At 38.4% G+C, this 17,534-nt stretch overlaps 4 protein-coding genes across 5 annotated transcripts; 3 read left to right on the forward strand and 1 right to left on the reverse strand.

The window, feature by feature from the left end:
- The first annotated feature begins 1,284 nt into the window (after nucleotides 1-1,284).
- Nucleotides 1,285-3,710, forward strand: LOC103960546. Of its 2 annotated transcripts, none has more exons than XM_048565027.1 (3): nucleotides 1,285-1,723; nucleotides 3,333-3,409; nucleotides 3,500-3,710. In XM_048565027.1, the coding sequence occupies exons 1-3, from the start codon at nucleotides 1,495-1,497 to the stop codon at nucleotides 3,590-3,592; spliced, it is 399 nt and encodes a 132-aa protein (XP_048420984.1). In that variant the 5' UTR covers nucleotides 1,285-1,494; the 3' UTR covers nucleotides 3,593-3,710. The 2 variants fall into 2 exon arrangements, with proteins under 2 accessions (XP_048420984.1, XP_018506237.2); XM_018650721.2 differs by having other exon boundaries at nucleotides 1,469-1,723; nucleotides 3,488-3,710.
- A 1,758-nt stretch (nucleotides 3,711-5,468) lies between these two features.
- On the forward strand, nucleotides 5,469-7,247 carry LOC103960545. The gene has a single exon (XM_009373033.3). It carries the CDS (start codon nucleotides 5,573-5,575, stop codon nucleotides 6,941-6,943), a length of 1,371 nt encoding a protein of 456 aa, XP_009371308.2. The 5' UTR covers nucleotides 5,469-5,572; the 3' UTR covers nucleotides 6,944-7,247.
- Nucleotides 7,248-11,148: 3,901 nt separating this feature from the next.
- On the forward strand, nucleotides 11,149-12,393 carry LOC125468224 (heat stress transcription factor B-2a-like). The gene is made up of 2 exons (XM_048565025.1): nucleotides 11,149-11,471; nucleotides 11,560-12,393. Exons 1-2 carry the CDS (start codon nucleotides 11,220-11,222, stop codon nucleotides 12,199-12,201), a joined length of 894 nt encoding a protein of 297 aa, XP_048420982.1. The 5' UTR covers nucleotides 11,149-11,219; the 3' UTR covers nucleotides 12,202-12,393.
- Nucleotides 12,394-13,210: 817 nt separating this feature from the next.
- On the reverse strand, nucleotides 13,211-17,534 carry LOC125468735 (leucine-rich repeat receptor protein kinase EMS1-like). The gene has a single exon (XM_048565055.1). The coding sequence runs from the start codon at nucleotides 17,176-17,178 to the stop codon at nucleotides 13,285-13,287; it is 3,894 nt and encodes a 1,297-aa protein (XP_048421012.1). The 5' UTR covers nucleotides 17,179-17,534; the 3' UTR covers nucleotides 13,211-13,284.

Here is a 17,534-nt window from a genome sequence, read left to right on the forward strand (position 1 = left end):
TTTTAAAAATAAAATTTATCACCACTTATATAAAAACACGTAATGCATCATTCGTGTTCCTGTTATAATAAAAAATTTCTTGTGAAATTGTTAATTGCGTGCTCCACTTTCTATGCCTCCTCGACTGCGCAAAAGCTTTCGTACTCGCGCTACCCGCCCGGTCGACCCTTTGTTTTCCTTGTTGGATATTTGCTGGATAGTTATTTAGGCACTTTCTTGTTTTTGAAAATCTAGATGTTGTTGTGCACTTGAGGTAGGGTTAAATTGGTATTGTTGTGGTTTTAGAAAAAAATAATTTTTATCATGTTATGAAAATAAATAATTGTAAAATAAAGCAACTGTGTGTTTCGTAAATTTTTTTTTTTCTTGTAAAAGAGCTTTTAACAAAATATTTTAAAAAATAGTGTTTGAGTGTTCGATAAACTTTTATATAAAATTGATGGTCTCCCCTAGCCCATACTGTCCATTTTTTATTTTGGTTTTTAGAATTTTAAATCATTTAAAGAATTAATTATTTTGTGTAATCCACGTGTTACCATTTAATTGGATTTGTGGGTCTGACATGTGTGCCACATCAACAAACTAATAGAATAGCTGACGAAATCTAAATGGAAAGACGAAATTGATTTGCAATAGTAAAATGTAAATGACGGCATTGATTGAATTTGAAAATGAGAGATTAAAATGATAAGTTTGATCAACTTCATAGATCATTGATGATAAACACCCACAAAACCTAGACATTTTTATTCCATAACTTACGTACAAATATTACCTTCATTCATCATCTTTCGAGTATTCCATAAAAATATCTTTTAGACGATTATTCTTTCTATGCATTAATTGAATAGAGTTATAACGAAGCACTCTCGGTACTGTTCATTTTTAACGAAAAATCATATATTTTACTTTTTCCTGATATTATTCACTACACATTTATTTGTCATTTTTCATTAAAATTAAATTTTTTTTGAACTTTTCGTTAATTTTCCTTTAATGGAATGGCAGACCACTAATTAATATACTAAATATCTTACTAAAGATTGATTAAGACAGAATGAAATGTACTTGTGTGTCTTTTCAGTTTTGAAAGAGTAGATTGTCGTTACAAGCCCATTAACTATTTCTTTTTAAAAATAAATATATAAAATATCTTAGCAAAGAAATATATCCTTCGGATCTCCACACAAAAAAATCTAAAATTTGCTACGATTAATATCTTTGGGAGGTCCAGTGAGTTGGGATATTTGGAAAGTGATAAATTCTGGTGAGCCAAACACATGTCGGTCGACGACAGCTAGTGCCATCCTCCCACAGCTCTTCCAAACTCCCTTCCAAAACCTCCAATTTGAAAATATATATATAGCCAACCTGCAACATACCAACCATCCCCTTCATAATTTTCAACCATCCATTAGCCGGGGGCTATAACCTAGCTACTTCCTCTCCAAACCACCGTAGGTGGCGGCCGAATTAAGATCGGAACTAGTGAGAATGGAGTTGTCCCCGGTTAACATGTCGTGGACGAACGAGAAGCACGTCAAGTTTTTGAACAGCATGGAGGAATCCTTCGTGCGTGCCATGTTTGAGAAGAAGAAGAACAAGGATCACCGTCATCTTCCTCATCTTCCCCGTCTCGACCGCTACTTGCCGGACACCTCCGACTCAACCCTGGATCTCAAAACCAGCAGCAGAATCACCAAAAACCGTAACTCCTTACAAGGTAATTAATTACATGTTGTTATATTATTAATTAGTTAGGTCTGGTCCGTTTTTATTGTACGCATTTTCCTCGTGGTGTATTTGAAGAAGAACAACACGTTAATTTAAGGGTGTAGTCAAACTAAGATTTTAAAGGATTTTAAAAGTGATAGATTTAATAGGATTTAGGAGAATTTAAGATTCCTACAAAATTTATATGAATTTTAAAGAATTTGAATGGATTTAAGTTTGTAGATTTTAGTAGATTGTGGTGGATTTTCATATAATTTTTTTATTAAAAAAAAAAAAAAAAATCTTTCCCCTTACCCTACTATACTCAATAGCCACTTTATCCCTCTCTTTTTGGGTTTCCTTTCACACAACTACAACTTTATCTCTTTCTCAATTGATAGATCAACGTAACTTTGGTGAGCTTTTGAACACTACACCACTAACAATCATCACCATCGTCCAAAAACCTAGCTCAAACTGTGTGCAATACTATGAAATGCTTACAAAAAGAGATTCCACCAAAGTATACGGTGGTTACCTGTGTGTGGTTGAGGTTGGTTGAGATTTGAGGATTGCTCAGATGGAAAAGGATTTGAAATCTTAGGGGGTGAGGTTGGATTCTTTTTAAACTTGGTTATATATACTTCTTACTCTCAAATCCCACAAAATCCACAACTTATTGAAATCCTTCAAAATCTTAATTTTTTTAATACACTTGGATTTGGATGGATTTTAAAATCATTTAAAATCTTTTAATTGACTACACTTAGATTTGAATAGGTTCTAAAATTCTTTAAAATCTTTTAATTGACTATATTAAGATTTTAAAGTCTTTTAAAATCCTCTCAAATCCGAGTTTGATTATACTATGTCTTGAGTTTGAATTATTCGAATTTCTCTATGCCTTGTGCTTAACGTCTAAAATGTGTTAATATGTCATTTAGTACTACAATCTAGTGAGATTCCTCTTTATTTATAAGTGAAATGTCTTAGGTTCAATTCTCGCCAGGAATTTGTTAAAAAAAATTTGTAAATAATATCGTTTATTAGAAAAAATTGTGTCTAAACAGCACCTAGAAAACCTAGTATACGTAAAATACTGATCAAATATACCTTGAGATATTGTGAGGTGTGGTTTTAGGCTGTTAGCAGTGTTTAAAATATCGATATATGTAGAATATCGACATGAAAATTTAATAAAAAAATATCAATATCAGTTGCCTTTAAAGAAAATTATGAAAATAGACATTGGGTGAGTATATCAACTCATTCAGATTTAGTAAAAATTAGAGAATTTTTCTAAAAAATAAAAATAATAATAAAAGTTCAAAATCTGCCATGGATCCCAGGAAAATTTATGCAGTGAATCGGTAAATATAGTTGATATTATTGATTTTCCATATCTCGCTAATACAGGATGAAGTTTGCGTTTCATCCCATATTGATAATTGATTTTTCGAATATTTCAACGAAAATATCTATAATTTCGTAGATATTTTAAACATCGAGCACTATTTAGTAGTTATGTGATTTATTTTATTGTATTAATTTTCATTTAGTACTTTTTTTTTGCTAGTGGTAATAAAATGTACTTATTGTGTTATTGATATTTGGTCTAGGTGGCAGAATGGCCGGTCGAAGTGAAAAAAGATCGAGGACGGTATCATCTCAGCCTTCCAAAACATCACAAGATCAGGTTGGCAATTAACCCTATAACACAAAAGTTTAACTGATAAATACCATTTGCTTAATTAATTGCGGGTCCCCACCGCAGGTGGTACCACAGATTGAAATCAGAACGGCCGGTGATAAAGATGAGATAGAGCAACAAAATGTTAATGTACCAGATCAGCTGGCAGTGGCTGCACCAATCAACTGATCAGATCAACCGGCCATCCATGGATATGATTAGATCTTGCTAACGTTAATCTTAGCATTAATAATTGAGTAATGATATTCTTACCACAATTCTATATAACATTTCTTTACTATCTTAAGTGGTAGATGAGTTGGACAAGCTATATCATTTAATTTCAATTTTCTTATTAATTAAAATACTTAAATAAGGAAAATTGCAGACTTGAAGATCTCCCTCTAGTGTTGGTAACTTAGTTGGGTATGAACCTTAATCTGATAGACAAATTTGATTTTGACTCCTAATTCGCATGAAAGCTAATAGGCATTACTAAATGAAATAATCAGATGAAATCCTTCCTTTAAATCACAAAAAAAATATTTTGAAAAGAACAAAAAAATTACGAGATGAACAACCATGGAGTACCAATGAAGATTGGACACATAAATACTTGAAGGGGAATGAGAATTGGGGCCACGGGGCATGAGTCTGGAGATAGATATCAATGGTTATTTTGGTATATGAGTAAATTCTATAAGGCTTGACCATAATCATGGAAATCAATAGAAATCAATTTTAAAAACTGGCGTGAAAAAGTAAAGGGAAGGAAGAAGAAGCATAATGGATAGGGGAAGTAAGAATGAGGCTCTTCGTATACCTCAATCATCATTTAATTAACAATCTTTTTATTAATTATTGATTAACAGTTTGAATTTAAATGCTAATTAATTTAGATGATGTGATTGTCTACATCAAATGTCACCTAAAATAATATACAATTATAGTATAAAAATATGATAAAAATAACATTATTGTTAATAATTATTTCTAGGGTTTTCTTTTATTTGGCGGGTAAATGATAGCGATGTTTTAATTGATTTTTCATTGAAAGAAGAGAAAAAGGACAATAAGAAATGGATGAAGAAAGAGTACCAAGCCTTGATCTTTAATTCCGGGAAAAAGCTTATCTTTTGGGATAGAGTATGATGACTTTGACTTGGACAGATATTTTTGTCATTGGATGTGTTTGTGTGGATTGATCAACACAAAATTATTGAAGGGGCATCACATAATTCAAATTCTCCTTTTGTGTAGTCACAATCCAGATATTTCGTGAATCATGAATATTAATTATTTTTTTCTTCAAAAGGGGATCAGCTGGTGATTTTGTCATGGAAATTCACTCTTTTGAAGTCGAAGAAAATTCACAAAGGTATTTCAGTCTTCCCTATCCACCATAGTGTGATTCACTAACGTCAAGAATCGAACAATCCACCATATGCTGATCCAACCTTAAAAAAGATGCGGTTCTACAATAAGACCAATTGGCAAAATGAGACTTGCTTATAAGCATATGCAAAATTTCTCCTTCCATCAATATGAAAATCATTCTAAACACGACTCGAATACCGGAGAGTATATTTGTGACTGATCGAATGAGCGACTTAGTCCACCAGCTTACCACCTCTAGGCTAACCGTGTGGGCTATTCTAATTGGATTGTCATTGAAAAAGAAAGCTATCCCCCTTCTACAGGCCCAAAGGTAAGGAGCCCAGTTACCACAAAAACAAAGTATGACCTTGACAACAACATAGAGTACAAAAAAAGCAACAAGAACGGAAAGAAATCCTCTGCGGATTCATTTTGTGGGGTATTAAGAATTCTTACATTTTAACCGTTCATTTTATATCGTATAGTTATTTTTCATCAAATACTATTTGTGTTTAATTTTAAATAAAAAAATAAAATAATTTCTAACCGCTGATACACGATGAATGACTAAGATGCGAGAATCCTAAAGTGAATCCGGATGACCAACAAGAACAAGCATGTAGAGGATCCCATTTCACTTCAACAACCTCAGAAGAAGTTTAGAAGCCAATCAATCTTAAGATCTCAAACTCCCACATTGTCTCTCTCTCTCTCTCTCTGTAACGCCCAAAGCATTTGTCCCAACTCCACAGCACTCTCTGGTCTTTCAAAACCCAAACCAACAAGTAAACAATGGTCCAATTCTTGATCACCTACAAGAATCTGATACTCCAAATCTCACTCTCCCTCACTCTCACCCTCCTCCTCACCTTTCTCAAAATCCCCGTCTTCTTTCTCCGCGGCCTTCACACCTACATCCACCCCGACAACGTCCAGAGCGGCGTCCGGGCCGCCATCCGCCGCCCCGACGGCCCCGATTCCGCATCTGGGCAGCCCTCCAAATCCAACCCCGAGCTCAGGAAGCGGTCAAAGTCAAAATCCAACCCCGAGTTCGATGAAAACAATGCTCAGATCTTCCGCCTCAAGCTCGACGAGGCCCACCTCCAAACCCGCCTATATTTCAATGAGTATTCCAATGCCTTCACTTTCTCTTTCGTTGCAATTTCATGTCTTTTGCTTCAGTTGTTGTACTTGAATAACGAATCGGACGATAAAAATTCTGGGTTTTTAGTTAATGGGGTTTTTGTTCCGGTTTTGTTGGGATTTGCCGGTGTTTCTAAGCTGTTGGTTTTGCTTGGTAAAGTTGCGTATGAGAAATCCGCTTCGAGGCGGTCCGAGAAGCAATTGAGTGTGATTTTGGTGGCTGTGGGGTTGGTTTTAGGCAATGCGATTTGCTTCACGTTTAGTCCTAAGTTTTTCGATTTCAATTTCGAGTCTATTGATGGGTTCGGGAAGATGTTTATTGCTGTTTTGATGGGATGCTTTTCGGGTTTTCTATTTATTCCGGCAGTGAAGAGTGCGAGGTGTTTTTGGCTTGGAACTGATCAGATTAGGTCTGATTTGGTAATGCTGTCATGTGATTGGTTTGGCAGAGCCGTTCTGTATGTGAATCATATGATGATTGTGTTCACCGTTTTGTTGTGGATTAATCCCTTGGCTGGAATGTTCGTGAACAAGAACATCGATCGCAAGAGTGGAAGTGCGGATATGTTGTTTGGAAATATCGGATTTTCACCTTCGGATTTTGCTAAATTTAGGGTTTGGTGCTTGCTGGCTACGAGTTTAGTACAGATTGTTGCTTTACGCCCGAACATACAAATGTATTTGAACGAGGCATTGCTGTCTTGGTATCAATGGTTGCATGCTAGCAGGGTTCCTGACTTGGATTTCAGTAGGGCTAAGGTGTTTTTGCACAATCACTACTTATGCCTTGTAGTTCTACAGTTCCTTGGACCACCCGTTTTGTTGTTCCTCTTTCTTGGATTGTCTCAGATCGATGGTGTCTCTCCGGAAAATTACCCATACATTTGTAGTCTAGCTCCTTGCTCTGCGTTTGTGAAAGAAGTGGCTCTCTTTATGGCTTGGTGGATCCTCTTTGTTTGGACGATTTACAGTTCAGCGACCATTTTTCTTTATCGGCGCTGCATTTTGTACATGACTTGACGACTTTGATCTGCTGATTCAACCTTCAAATTAATCCTTGAGTTGGACTTTTCACGAATTTTGAGTGAGAGTGTTATTGTGCTTTGTAACAGAATTTTGATTTGCTTGACCAGTGCAATTCTGCCTCCTGGAGGGAAGGGGGAAGGGAGGATCGAACGCATTATCTGGTATATACTTTGGCCTCCTCTGTTTATTTTGTTGTTACATTGATTCACACTCATTTACTACATGTTAGGGTTCTGCTATTGTATTTTCTTTTGTAAACGTCATAACTCGTGGCAAATTAGATTCAATTTTGAGCGTATAACTGAGTCCCGTACAACTTTGATTAACTGGCTGAGCATGTCCCCGGAAATTGTTTGCGAATATGTTTAGCTTCTCTTTGTATCTGTACTTATACACGTTTTTTTCCATCAAATGATCAACTGCAATTTGAACAAAACTTGGTAAAATCGAAGCGAATGCTAGGCAAGTTATATGTGTTTTGATGAGTTGGTTTCTTGATGCAATGTTTGTGACGAATCCTATGAAACATGTCCGGCTTGTACTTATTAAGCAAGGATGGTTGTTATTATCTTGGAAGTATGTTGTAGCTGTAAATGTATTAAGATTCTATGTATCTTTTGGAAGTTTGCAGGAATGTGATGTTATGGAAAACCATATTACAAACTAAAAACCTGCACTCTCGTAGGGTAGATTTCCTCCCGGAACATTCTATATTATGACGGAAGTACTGTCATGATCAACTAGCCTAACTCGCATCTCGCATTGTGATAAGTTTCATAAGCGTGGATCTGATATGATGGGCCAAGATGGAGTGTTAGGATGTGAAAGATCCATCACGTTAGTTGCAGGAATGTTAGGGAGACTACATAATTATACCATGTGCTAATACTAAATCCACCAATCATATATCCCATAGACGGTAAATATTTGTGTAAGATCGCGATTTTTGCACTCCATTTTTGTCATTTGCAGTCAAAATTAAATGTTTTACATTGTTTCTGCTGTCCCAAATGACTAGATTTTGTTTATCTTGCTGATCAAAATTATTCTAGAGTTGTTTTCTTGATGTTTCTAGTCCTCGTGTTATGATATGAGTCGAAGACATGATTTCATGCTGTGAACTGGGGATACAAAATAAATTGATTGCCGCAATTGTTTAAATATGATGATGAGTATTGTACGAAAACCACAATTTGTATCACATACATTTATTGAAAAATAATAACTTACACAGCCCGAAAAATGATTTTTGCACTTATTTTTGGTAACCTTGCACATCTTGTTCAAAGCCGACATTTGATTTGTCTTTGCTCTGTTAAATTTAAAGGTAGGTTAAAAGCAAAAATGCATGTGGAGGAAGAGAAAGGAGATGTAAAAACCATTTTTTTAAGAATAATGTTATTCACACACTCATTGTTACATCTCACACTTTTATTGGCTATTGATATTCTGCAATTCATTAGATTCAAAGCGGCATTTTCCTTGATCAAAGCATATCAGCTCGCCTTTTTGTTATCCAAAAGTCGGTTGAATTTGGCGGGCCTCAGCCCCATAATGTCGAATGAAATAAGTGGACGGGTTCCCTTTCTATAACCCTTTTGATAGTGTGTGTGTGTGTGAGAAGACAAAATGAATGTGGATAACACTACCCTTTCTTAATATGTAAAGTGACAAATGCGTAATGCATTTTCATTGGTAGGTTGCTTCACAATATTCATTTATCATTTGAAGAAGTTGAGGTTCCATTTTAAAACTAAATAGTAATATGGGAAGTAGTGTAACTATTTATAAGCCTATGCAAGGTTCAACACGCCTCCTCAGGTGTGGCGAATTTTCAAGCCTAACATGTGGACAACACAACGGGGTGACGTAGAGCACGTATGGCCATTTAGCTTCGCACGTTGGTGAACTTCCTCTAATACTATAAAAAAGTTAGAATTTCATCGTAAAATTAATTAGCAATATGAGAAGTAATCCAATTATTTATAAATCCATATAAAATCTCTCCTCCCATCAACAATTTATTTTCAACATCATTATCGTAACAAGATTGGACTTAAGATAGATACATTGACCACACCAATTACCAAGGAAAAAGCATTTACATAAATTAATTAAATTAAAAAGTGGAGCGGCAGCCATAAGAGGAAGAAGATTGCAATTTGGTTGCTTTGCATCTTTAGTCCACTTTTATCTGCTTTTTCCTCGCTTTTTCGCCCCACGCGTGACAGATTCTACCAGACCATGTGACCACACTCTCTCTCTCTCTTTACCTTTGTTAAGATTAAGATCATTTCCAATCCAATGGTGACAAATGCACATCACCTAAATATAATGGTTAAAGCGGCTCTAAATCTTCGACCAAAAAAAAAAAAAAAAAAAGTTAACGAAAAGTTAAAAAAAAACTTTAGTTTTAATGAAAAATGATAAATAAATGTACAGTGAATAACATCAGAAAAAAAAAAGTTAAAATATGATTTTTTTGTTATAAGTGAACATTACCGAAGTATTTTGTTAAAACTCAAAAACAAAAAAAAAAAAGGTTCTAAGTCGAGAAAGTTGAAAAGATATGATTGAGAGATGTTTTTTTGTGTTAGACATTTAAACCATTACCTGAAGTTATCAACGTTATTATTTTAAATTTTGGAGACATAAATTTATAATAGTACATGACAATATGTCTATTTATATTATTTATTCAAATGGATCTAAAACCTGATTTTTTTAAGTACAGATTGTGGTTAACATTTTATAGTACTTTTGATTTCGTTTGGTTTTGAAAAGTTTAGCGAAAGGGAGGTTATCCCGTCTTAAAATATGGCATACCGAAAGCTTCTTTGAAGATTTACAAAAAGAGTTTTAGCCCGTGTTTCGATTTTTACGTATAGCTCACCAAGAGATATGAACAATGTTTGACTGCTTAAGGATAAGTAAAAACTCCTACTCAAACTTCTCAATGTTCGAATCACAGAGCTTTGTGCTATGATCAAAAGTCAAAACCGTTCATTTTAGGAGCTACTTTGTAAAGATCATCTAGACAAAAAATAAATTAAACGTAGGTCATTTAGTCAATCTATTATTACAAATATTAGACGGTTTTACTTTTATTAATCCTGTTTGATTGTTTTTATACAATTCAATGACGAAAAGATCCTAATTTTAACAATTTTTTTTACAAATATGAACAATTCTGATCATAAATACAGTTCTATAAGAGCATCTCCAAAGAAGGCTTTAAATTCAAAACATCAAATTTCCATTTGATGGCTGACTTGACAATTAGATATATTGTCGATATTTTTCTTCCATCTGATATGCCAAAATTTATTGCTTCATTTATGTTTTTTTTTTTAAAAAAAACAAGAAAAAAAAAAGGCATTGATTGTTTAAAAATAATTTAAAAAAATACTTAAATTTGTTAGCATTTAAGATAAGGCAAGTGAAATGCCTTTGAAAATAGCAAAATTGACATAAAAGACACTTAAATATGCTAGCATTTAATATCTAACATCTCATTTTTCATGTCAGCTTTATCATCTCAATTGGAGTAAATAATACGTCATTTGTTACTGTTATATATCTATGTAACATTTTTTACATCTTCATTAAAGATGACCTAAGTCAACATCGAATAGGTTTTCTTTAAATAGTCAAGTATGATATTTTATCAAAATTCAAATCTAATTTAAAAATCATAAAAGCAATAATTTCGAAACCATATAAGCATACCATTAATTTATTGAATGACACATATCCTCTTAGGATCTGAATTTAGGGATCAATAGATCTGGATCATTGAAATTTGATCCAATAGTTATAATTATTATAACTATTAAAAAAATTCTTTATTTGTAATAGTTGAATTAAATTTCAATAATCCAGATCGATCTGTAGAGGAACTGTATCCTGTATCGAAATTGACTACCATAAGGCAATTCTCACACAAACTTATTCCATCCCTACCAACCTCTCATAAGCCGCCACGTGCACGCAACCGAAGAAAATCTGACCCGGAAGTTTCTCGAAAATGGTAAGAGTTTCGTGTGGGTTCCCTCCGATTCTTCCCTCTCCCTCTCATCATCTTCCTAACCTCCCACCCTATAAATTCCCCCAAAGAACCTTCTAGAACCACCATAACCGATTCCCACCTTCATCCCTCCAACCCAACTCTCTCTCCCTCTGGTTTCCACTCTCTCTCTCTCTCTCTCTCTCATCGTCTTCCAAATTTCCATTTCAATTTTCCTTTTCCGTTAGAGGCGCGGCTTTCGATATGGCTCCGACGCCGGTGGAGCCGACCGGCGAGTCCACGTCCGGCGAGTCGTCGCAGCGAGCTCTTCCAACTCCGTTTTTGACCAAGACGTATCAGCTCGTCGACGACCCCTCAATCGACGACGTCATCTCATGGAACGACGACGGATCCAGCTTTGTCGTCTGGAACCCCACCGTCTTCGCCAGAGATTTGCTCCCCAAGTACTTCAAGCACAACAACTTCTCCAGCTTCGTACGGCAGCTCAACACCTACGTAAGCATCTTGAATTCGATTCTTCAATTTCCGGCGATTTTCCGGTTGGAATTTATTAATTTCTGAATGTTTTGTGTTCGAATTTCAGGGATTTCGGAAGGTTGTGCCGGACCGATGGGAATTCTTGAACGATAGCTTTCGGAGAGGCGGGAAGCGGCTTCTCTGCGAAATACAACGCCGGAAAATCAACCCTCCGGCGCCGCCGGTGGCGTCGGTTTGGGCGGTTTCGACGGCAAAACCGATGATCTCCCCGTCGAACTCCGGCGACGAGCAGGTGATGTCTTCGAGTTCGTCGCCGATCAGAGCATCGTCGGAGATTATGGACGAGAACGAGAGGCTGAGGAAAGAGAACGTGCAGCTCACCAAGGAGCTGGCGGAGGTCAAGTCCCTCTGCAACAACATCTTCACCATGGTATCGAATTACGCTTGCGCCCAATCGGAGAACGGTTTCCCGGAGCTAAAACCGCTGGAGTTGATGCCCCGGAAGCGTTTCTCCGGAAAGAGGAAGAACGAAGAGGAAGAAGAGGCGAGTCCGAAGCTTTTCGGGGTGGTGATTGGGGCCAAGCGCGCGAGAGAGGCCGGCGGCGACGGCGTAGAGAACGATGAGACCGACTTGCGGCCTCAGCAACCGAGTGGTAGCGAGGTTAAATCAGAGCCGTCGGATATTGGTCATAAGGAAACGCCGTGGCTGAAGCAATGCCACATGGCTAATCAGAGGGTGTGCAACTGATCAGTAGTTAGAAGCAACGGTAGATATTAGATGGAGTTGTACTTGGAAGAACCAGGATTGAGGCACGTGTTAAAAATGGGTTCACGTGCGTCGTCAACCTCTAGGGGGGGGCCATTCCCTTCAAGAAGTTTCTTAGACTGTCTACTCTTTTTGCTTTATGAATTTTAGAAATAACACTTTTGTTTTGTCTTCTGCCTTTTTGATTTTGCATGATATTCCGCATGGAATCTGATCAAATGTTCCCACAAAGACAAAGAAAAAGAAAAAGAAAAAGGTGAAATAATAAGCCTACAAGAAATTAAGTTGCGAAAGACCATACCAAAGCAACGAATCAATATGAAAGATTTAACGGCTCAAAATTCTTGTGTTTATCGGTAATATAAATTATTTTATTTTTGCATCACCTTATTTTTCAACTTTTCATTGAGTTTCGTGTTTAAATATCTAACTGATTAAAGATTGTTGAATTTATGTCAATCTTGATGTAACATCGTAATTTAACTATAATTAGATATCGAACTCAATATAAACTTACAAGTAAAGACTAAATTGTGGTGTGTTTGATTGAAGCCTACAAAATTTTGAGTTTGGGCAAATTCAACATAAAACGAGGAAACTCAAAATTGAGTAGTTCATCTTAATTGAAGATGGATTATAACATATTTTCGGTCCAGTGTTTAAAATATTAGTGTCGATAGAAATATTGGTATTCAAATTGGCAAAATTTCAATAGAGGAAAATTTGTTCAAAAACGTGAAAATTTAAAATAAAACTTTAAGGATTTGTCATATAGTCGACAGTGGACCATTATGTCGGAAATATTAAAGAAATATGTCGTTTTTGGGCGAAATTTAAAAGTTTCTTATATTTCTCTAAATTTTCCGATATTGCTACGAAAAAATCAATGGATAGAAGAAACTCAAGCATCAAACACATGAAAACTAAATGGTGCTTAATTAAATAACTCCAGCTTTTGATTAGATTAGCAGACTAATTATACCATTAGTTTATAAGCCTTACGTCCCTTCCTAATTAGTTTACATCATCATTGTTATCAAATTCTTTGCCATAAAACTCTACATTTTACTCATCATTAATCCCTTTGAGAAACTTCAGCACTTGAAGCATTGTAGGCCTCTGAGCTGGGTTATCAGAGACGCACACACAGGCAATCTTCAACACTTGAACCATCGTGCGCTTCGAATCCGCGTCAAGCACCGTCGGATCAAGAACATCAGCAGCCTTCCCCTTGTTCAGCATCTGAAAAACCCACCCGACTAAATTCCCGCCTTCCAAATCTTTGAAATCGGGTCCGGTTGGCTCTTTCCCTGTCACCAACTCGAGCAGTATCACACCAAAGCTATAGACATCTCCCTTTGTGGTAGACCGCGCGCTCTGTCCATACTCAGGTGGAATGTAGCCAAATGTTCCAGCTATATCAGTACTAATGTGAGTCTCACAGGCATTGATCAATCTTGCAAGTCCAAAGTCTGCAACTTTGGGCTCGAAGTCTTCGTTGAGCAAGATGTTGCTGGCTTTGATATCCCTGTGGATGATATGGGGGCCGAATCCATGGTGAAGAAAAGCCACGCCGCGGGCTGCACCCATTGCAATTTTGAAACGTCTGTCCCAGTCTAGGACTTCAGGATCTCCAGTCCGATTTCTCTGCCAAATGTCGAGGCTCCCATTTACCATATACTCGTAAACGAGGAGCTTCTCCTCGCCAAGAGAACAGTACCCCAGTAATGGAACGAGATTTTGGTGGTTTACCTTCCCCAGGGTTTCCATTTCGGCAATGAATTCTCGATGTCCCTGAGCTTTATACTCATTTAGCTTCTTAACCGCAACAGTTTTCCCATCAGACAATGTGGCCTTGTACACAGTTCCAAAGCCTCCATCTCCTATTATGTTTGTCTTGCAGAAGTTGTTGGTGGCTTCAAGAATGTCAACTAAAGTTAGCTTGAGAAGCGGCTGCTGAGACATGGCAACGTTGATGCTCAGAAGCTCCTGTGATCTGCTGCTCCTGAGAAAATAATGTTCCATGAAACTAGTCAACCTGCTTTCTTCATCTTCTTCAGGATCATGCCGGCTGCTTCGGGTGATCCATCTTACTACAGCATAAGCTGCAACAATAAAGATTAGAGCACTTCCAACTACAATAGCAGCAACTCCCCGGGCATTAAACAATGCTGATTCATCAAAACTCTTGGCATGGCAATCCAAATCTTTACTTCTCCCACACAGTTTCTTGTTACCGGCAAGCGATTTTTCTGACAGGTTCCGGCAAATACCACTATTAGGAATTGGCCCTTCCAACCTATTTTCTGCCAAGTTCACGTAAAACAGATTGATGAGGCTGCAAATTTTCTCTGGAACCTGTCCAGAGAGCTTGTTACTTGAAACATCAAAATACTCAAGTTGCATCAAATTCCCAAGGTCTGGAGGAATCTCTCCTTGGAACGAATTTGAATGAAGATCCAAATCCGTCAAGTATGATAGATTACCAAGAGAATGGGGCAGCACCCCATCAAAGAAATTATTGCTCAAGTTCATCTTTTCGATCCTCCAAGCTATGGTATTCGAGAACAGCTTATCAACACCACCTTTAAGCCGGTTCTCCTGAACATACAGCCCCACGAGATTCTGCATGCTTGACAAAGATGAAGGAAGCTCGCCATCTAGCTTGTTCGAGCTTAAATCCAAGTGAGTTAGCTCTTTCAATTCCCCAAAGCTCACGGGTACAGAACCAGATAACTTATTACCAGTCAAATTAAGCTTCACCAAGCTTCCTAAACGACCAAAGCTTCCAGGGATGGTACTCGTAAGCTGGTTATTTCCCAGATTCAAGCCTTGAAGCTTCGGCGAATCACCAAACTCAGGAGGAATGGAACCACTGAGCATGTTCCCAGACAAATCCAAAGTTGTAAGGTTAGTTAAACAAGCGAGGGACCTTGGAATTTCACCAGAGAGCAGGTTGTTGCTGATCAAAACATCCACCAGAATAACAGAGTCACCCAAATCTTCAGGTATGGCACCCGACAACCTATTGTAGGACAGATCAAACACTCCAACATGTTGCACAAAGCTCAAAACCGGGATATTTGCTTGTCGAAAATACAATGATTTTTTCAAAGGAATTGAACCAGATAGATTGTTGTGAGAAAGTACCAGACATTGCAATTGGCTTAGCTCTGATAGCTCCGTTGGGATAGAGCCGCTAAGCTGATTGCTTCCCAGATCCAATGTAGTAAGGCCGGTGCACTTGCTAAGCTCCGCCGGAATGTTCCCTTCCAGAAGATTCGAATTCAATATTAGAACAGAAAGGCTGCTGACATTTCCGATCTCTTTAGGAAGTTTTCCTGTCAGCCGATTGTTACTAAGGACGAGCCTTTCCAAGACAGCTGCCCGACCAATCTCATTCGAAATTGAACCGCTCAGCTGATTGTTCGAAGCTGTGAACTCCATCAAATTCTCCGAATTCCAAAGACTTTTCGGTATTGTGCCCGTGAAGTTGTTCGAATCAAGGTCGATCACCATGAGTGGAAGCTCCGAAAGGTAATTAGGGATTGCGCCGGCAATCCGATTGTTCACCAAGTTGAGCTGCGTCAAGTTCTTGCACTTGACAAACGTGCTGTCAATTGTTCCCGAGAGGTCATTGCTATCGAGATCAATCTCCAAAAGCGAACCCGCATTGCAAATCTCTTCCGGAATCGGACCCGTCAACAAGTTATTGCTCAAGCCAAGTAACCTCAGCATAGAGCAGTTGCCAATCTCCGGTGGAATTTTCCCGGAAAACAGATTGCTCGAAAGCAGAAGCGATTCAACTTGCTTCAATTTTCCGAGCCAGGAAGGCAAGAGGCCCGAAAGCTGGTTCTTTTCAACGGAAAAAGTCATCAGTGGAAGCTCAGAGAGCTCTTCAGGCAACGGCCCGGAAAGCGAATTGAACGAAAGCATCAAAGTCGTCAAACTTTTACAGTTCCCTAGCTCTGCAGGAACAGAGCCATTAAGCTCTGTGAAAACCAAAGCCAAAAGATTCAGGTTCTGCAACTTCCCTACGCCTTTTGGGAACGAACACCTCAATGGGTTGTACGAGAGGTCAATTTTGGTCAACGATTCCAGCTTAGAAATCTCTTCCGGCAACGGCCCTGTTATGGAACAGGAAGCAGCGTCCAAAATTTCGAGCCGCGAAAGCTCTCCGATTTCGCGGGGCAACGGGCCGGAGATATGATTGCTGCCAATGTAGAGGTCCGTGAGATTCTTCAGGCTACCAATTGACGGTGGAATTGCCCCAGAGAGTGAATTGCGTGATACGTCCATGGAAGCCAAAGATTGAAGCTTTGGAAACAGGTCAGAGGGAAGAGAACCTGAGAGGGCGTTGTTGCCCAGGTCCAGGAACTTCAGCCGGGTCAAATTTCCAATCTGGGTCGGAATATCTCCATAGAAGTCATTACTGGAGAGCTCCAGGGTTTGAAGCAGAGATAAATATCCCAGCTCCGGCGGGATTTTCCCGGTGAAAAGGTTGGTTCCGAGCTTCAGGGTCTCTAGCTCAGTCAACTCTACGATTTGGGTCGGTATTTCGCCGGAGAGCTGGTTACCAGTGAGGCAGAGGTGGTTTAGGTGTTTGAGGTTGAGAATTTGAGGTGGAATTTTGCCGTGAAGTAGGTTGGAGGAGAGGTCCAGCACGGCGAGGTCGGAGAGGGAGAAGAGGGAGGGAGGGAGCGGGCCTTTGAGGGAGAGGGACGGGAGGGCGAGCTCGGTGACTCGGCCGAAATGGCAGGAAACGCCAACCCAGTCGCAGTGCGAGGCGGAGGACCGCCACGAGGAGAGCACTGCGGGGTTTCCGAGGGCGGTTTTGAAGTAAAGAAGGGCTTCCTGTTCTGGGTTTTGGTCGTTTTGGTGGGAAACGCCATTGGCGAGTAGACAGAGGGACTCAAAAACTATGAAAATAACTAAAAACAGAGGCTTTTTTGACGCCATGAAAGCGCAATTTGAGAAGAAGAAAGAGGGGTCGGAACCTGTGTTTTGCAGAGAGAAATAGCGGTGGAGAGAGGGGCTAATAGGTCATTTCACAAACGTTGAGAAGAGCTTGAACGCCACAGCTTTTCTCTGCGAGTTGTGTGTTTGCCAAGGAGGCCATAAAAGATCGAAGACGAGGACGACGGAGTGTTATTAATTCGGTCAGGAGAAGAAATGCACCGCTCACGTGACTTGTACTCTCGTAACGGCGATTCTGTTAAATTTGCAAATGAGCCCCTTTTGTGACCCACATATTTCTTGAATTTGGGTCTGACCTCAATATGTTTCCTAGATTTAACATATAGATCCACCAGTGC

Source organism: the organism of the source record quoted next, unplaced genomic scaffold (genome assembly GCF_019419815.1).
Source record: "Pyrus x bretschneideri cultivar Hongxiangsu unplaced genomic scaffold, Pyrus_bretschneideri_v1 Contig4, whole genome shotgun sequence".
Taxonomy (NCBI): Eukaryota; Viridiplantae; Streptophyta; class Magnoliopsida; order Rosales; family Rosaceae; genus Pyrus; species Pyrus x bretschneideri.

Coding starts and splice junctions, on each gene's coding strand:
- LOC103960545 (XM_009373033.3), top strand. CDS start 5,573: ATGGTCCAATTCTTGATCACCTACAAGAATCTGATACTCCAAATCTCA.
- LOC103960546 (XM_018650721.2), top strand. CDS start 1,495: ATGGAGTTGTCCCCGGTTAACATGTCGTGGACGAACGAGAAGCACGTC. Junction 1,724..3,332: donor AAACCGTAACTCCTTACAAG/GTAATTAATTAC, acceptor TATTTGGTCTAG/GTGGCAGAATGGCCGGTCGA. Junction 3,410..3,487: donor CCAAAACATCACAAGATCAG/GTTGGCAATTAA, acceptor TCCCCACCGCAG/GTGGTACCACAGATTGAAAT.
- LOC125468735 (XM_048565055.1), bottom strand. CDS start 17,178: ATGGCGTCAAAAAAGCCTCTGTTTTTAGTTATTTTCATAGTTTTTGAG.
- LOC125468224 (XM_048565025.1), top strand. CDS start 11,220: ATGGCTCCGACGCCGGTGGAGCCGACCGGCGAGTCCACGTCCGGCGAG. Junction 11,472..11,559: donor TACGGCAGCTCAACACCTAC/GTAAGCATCTTG, acceptor TTCGAATTTCAG/GGATTTCGGAAGGTTGTGCC.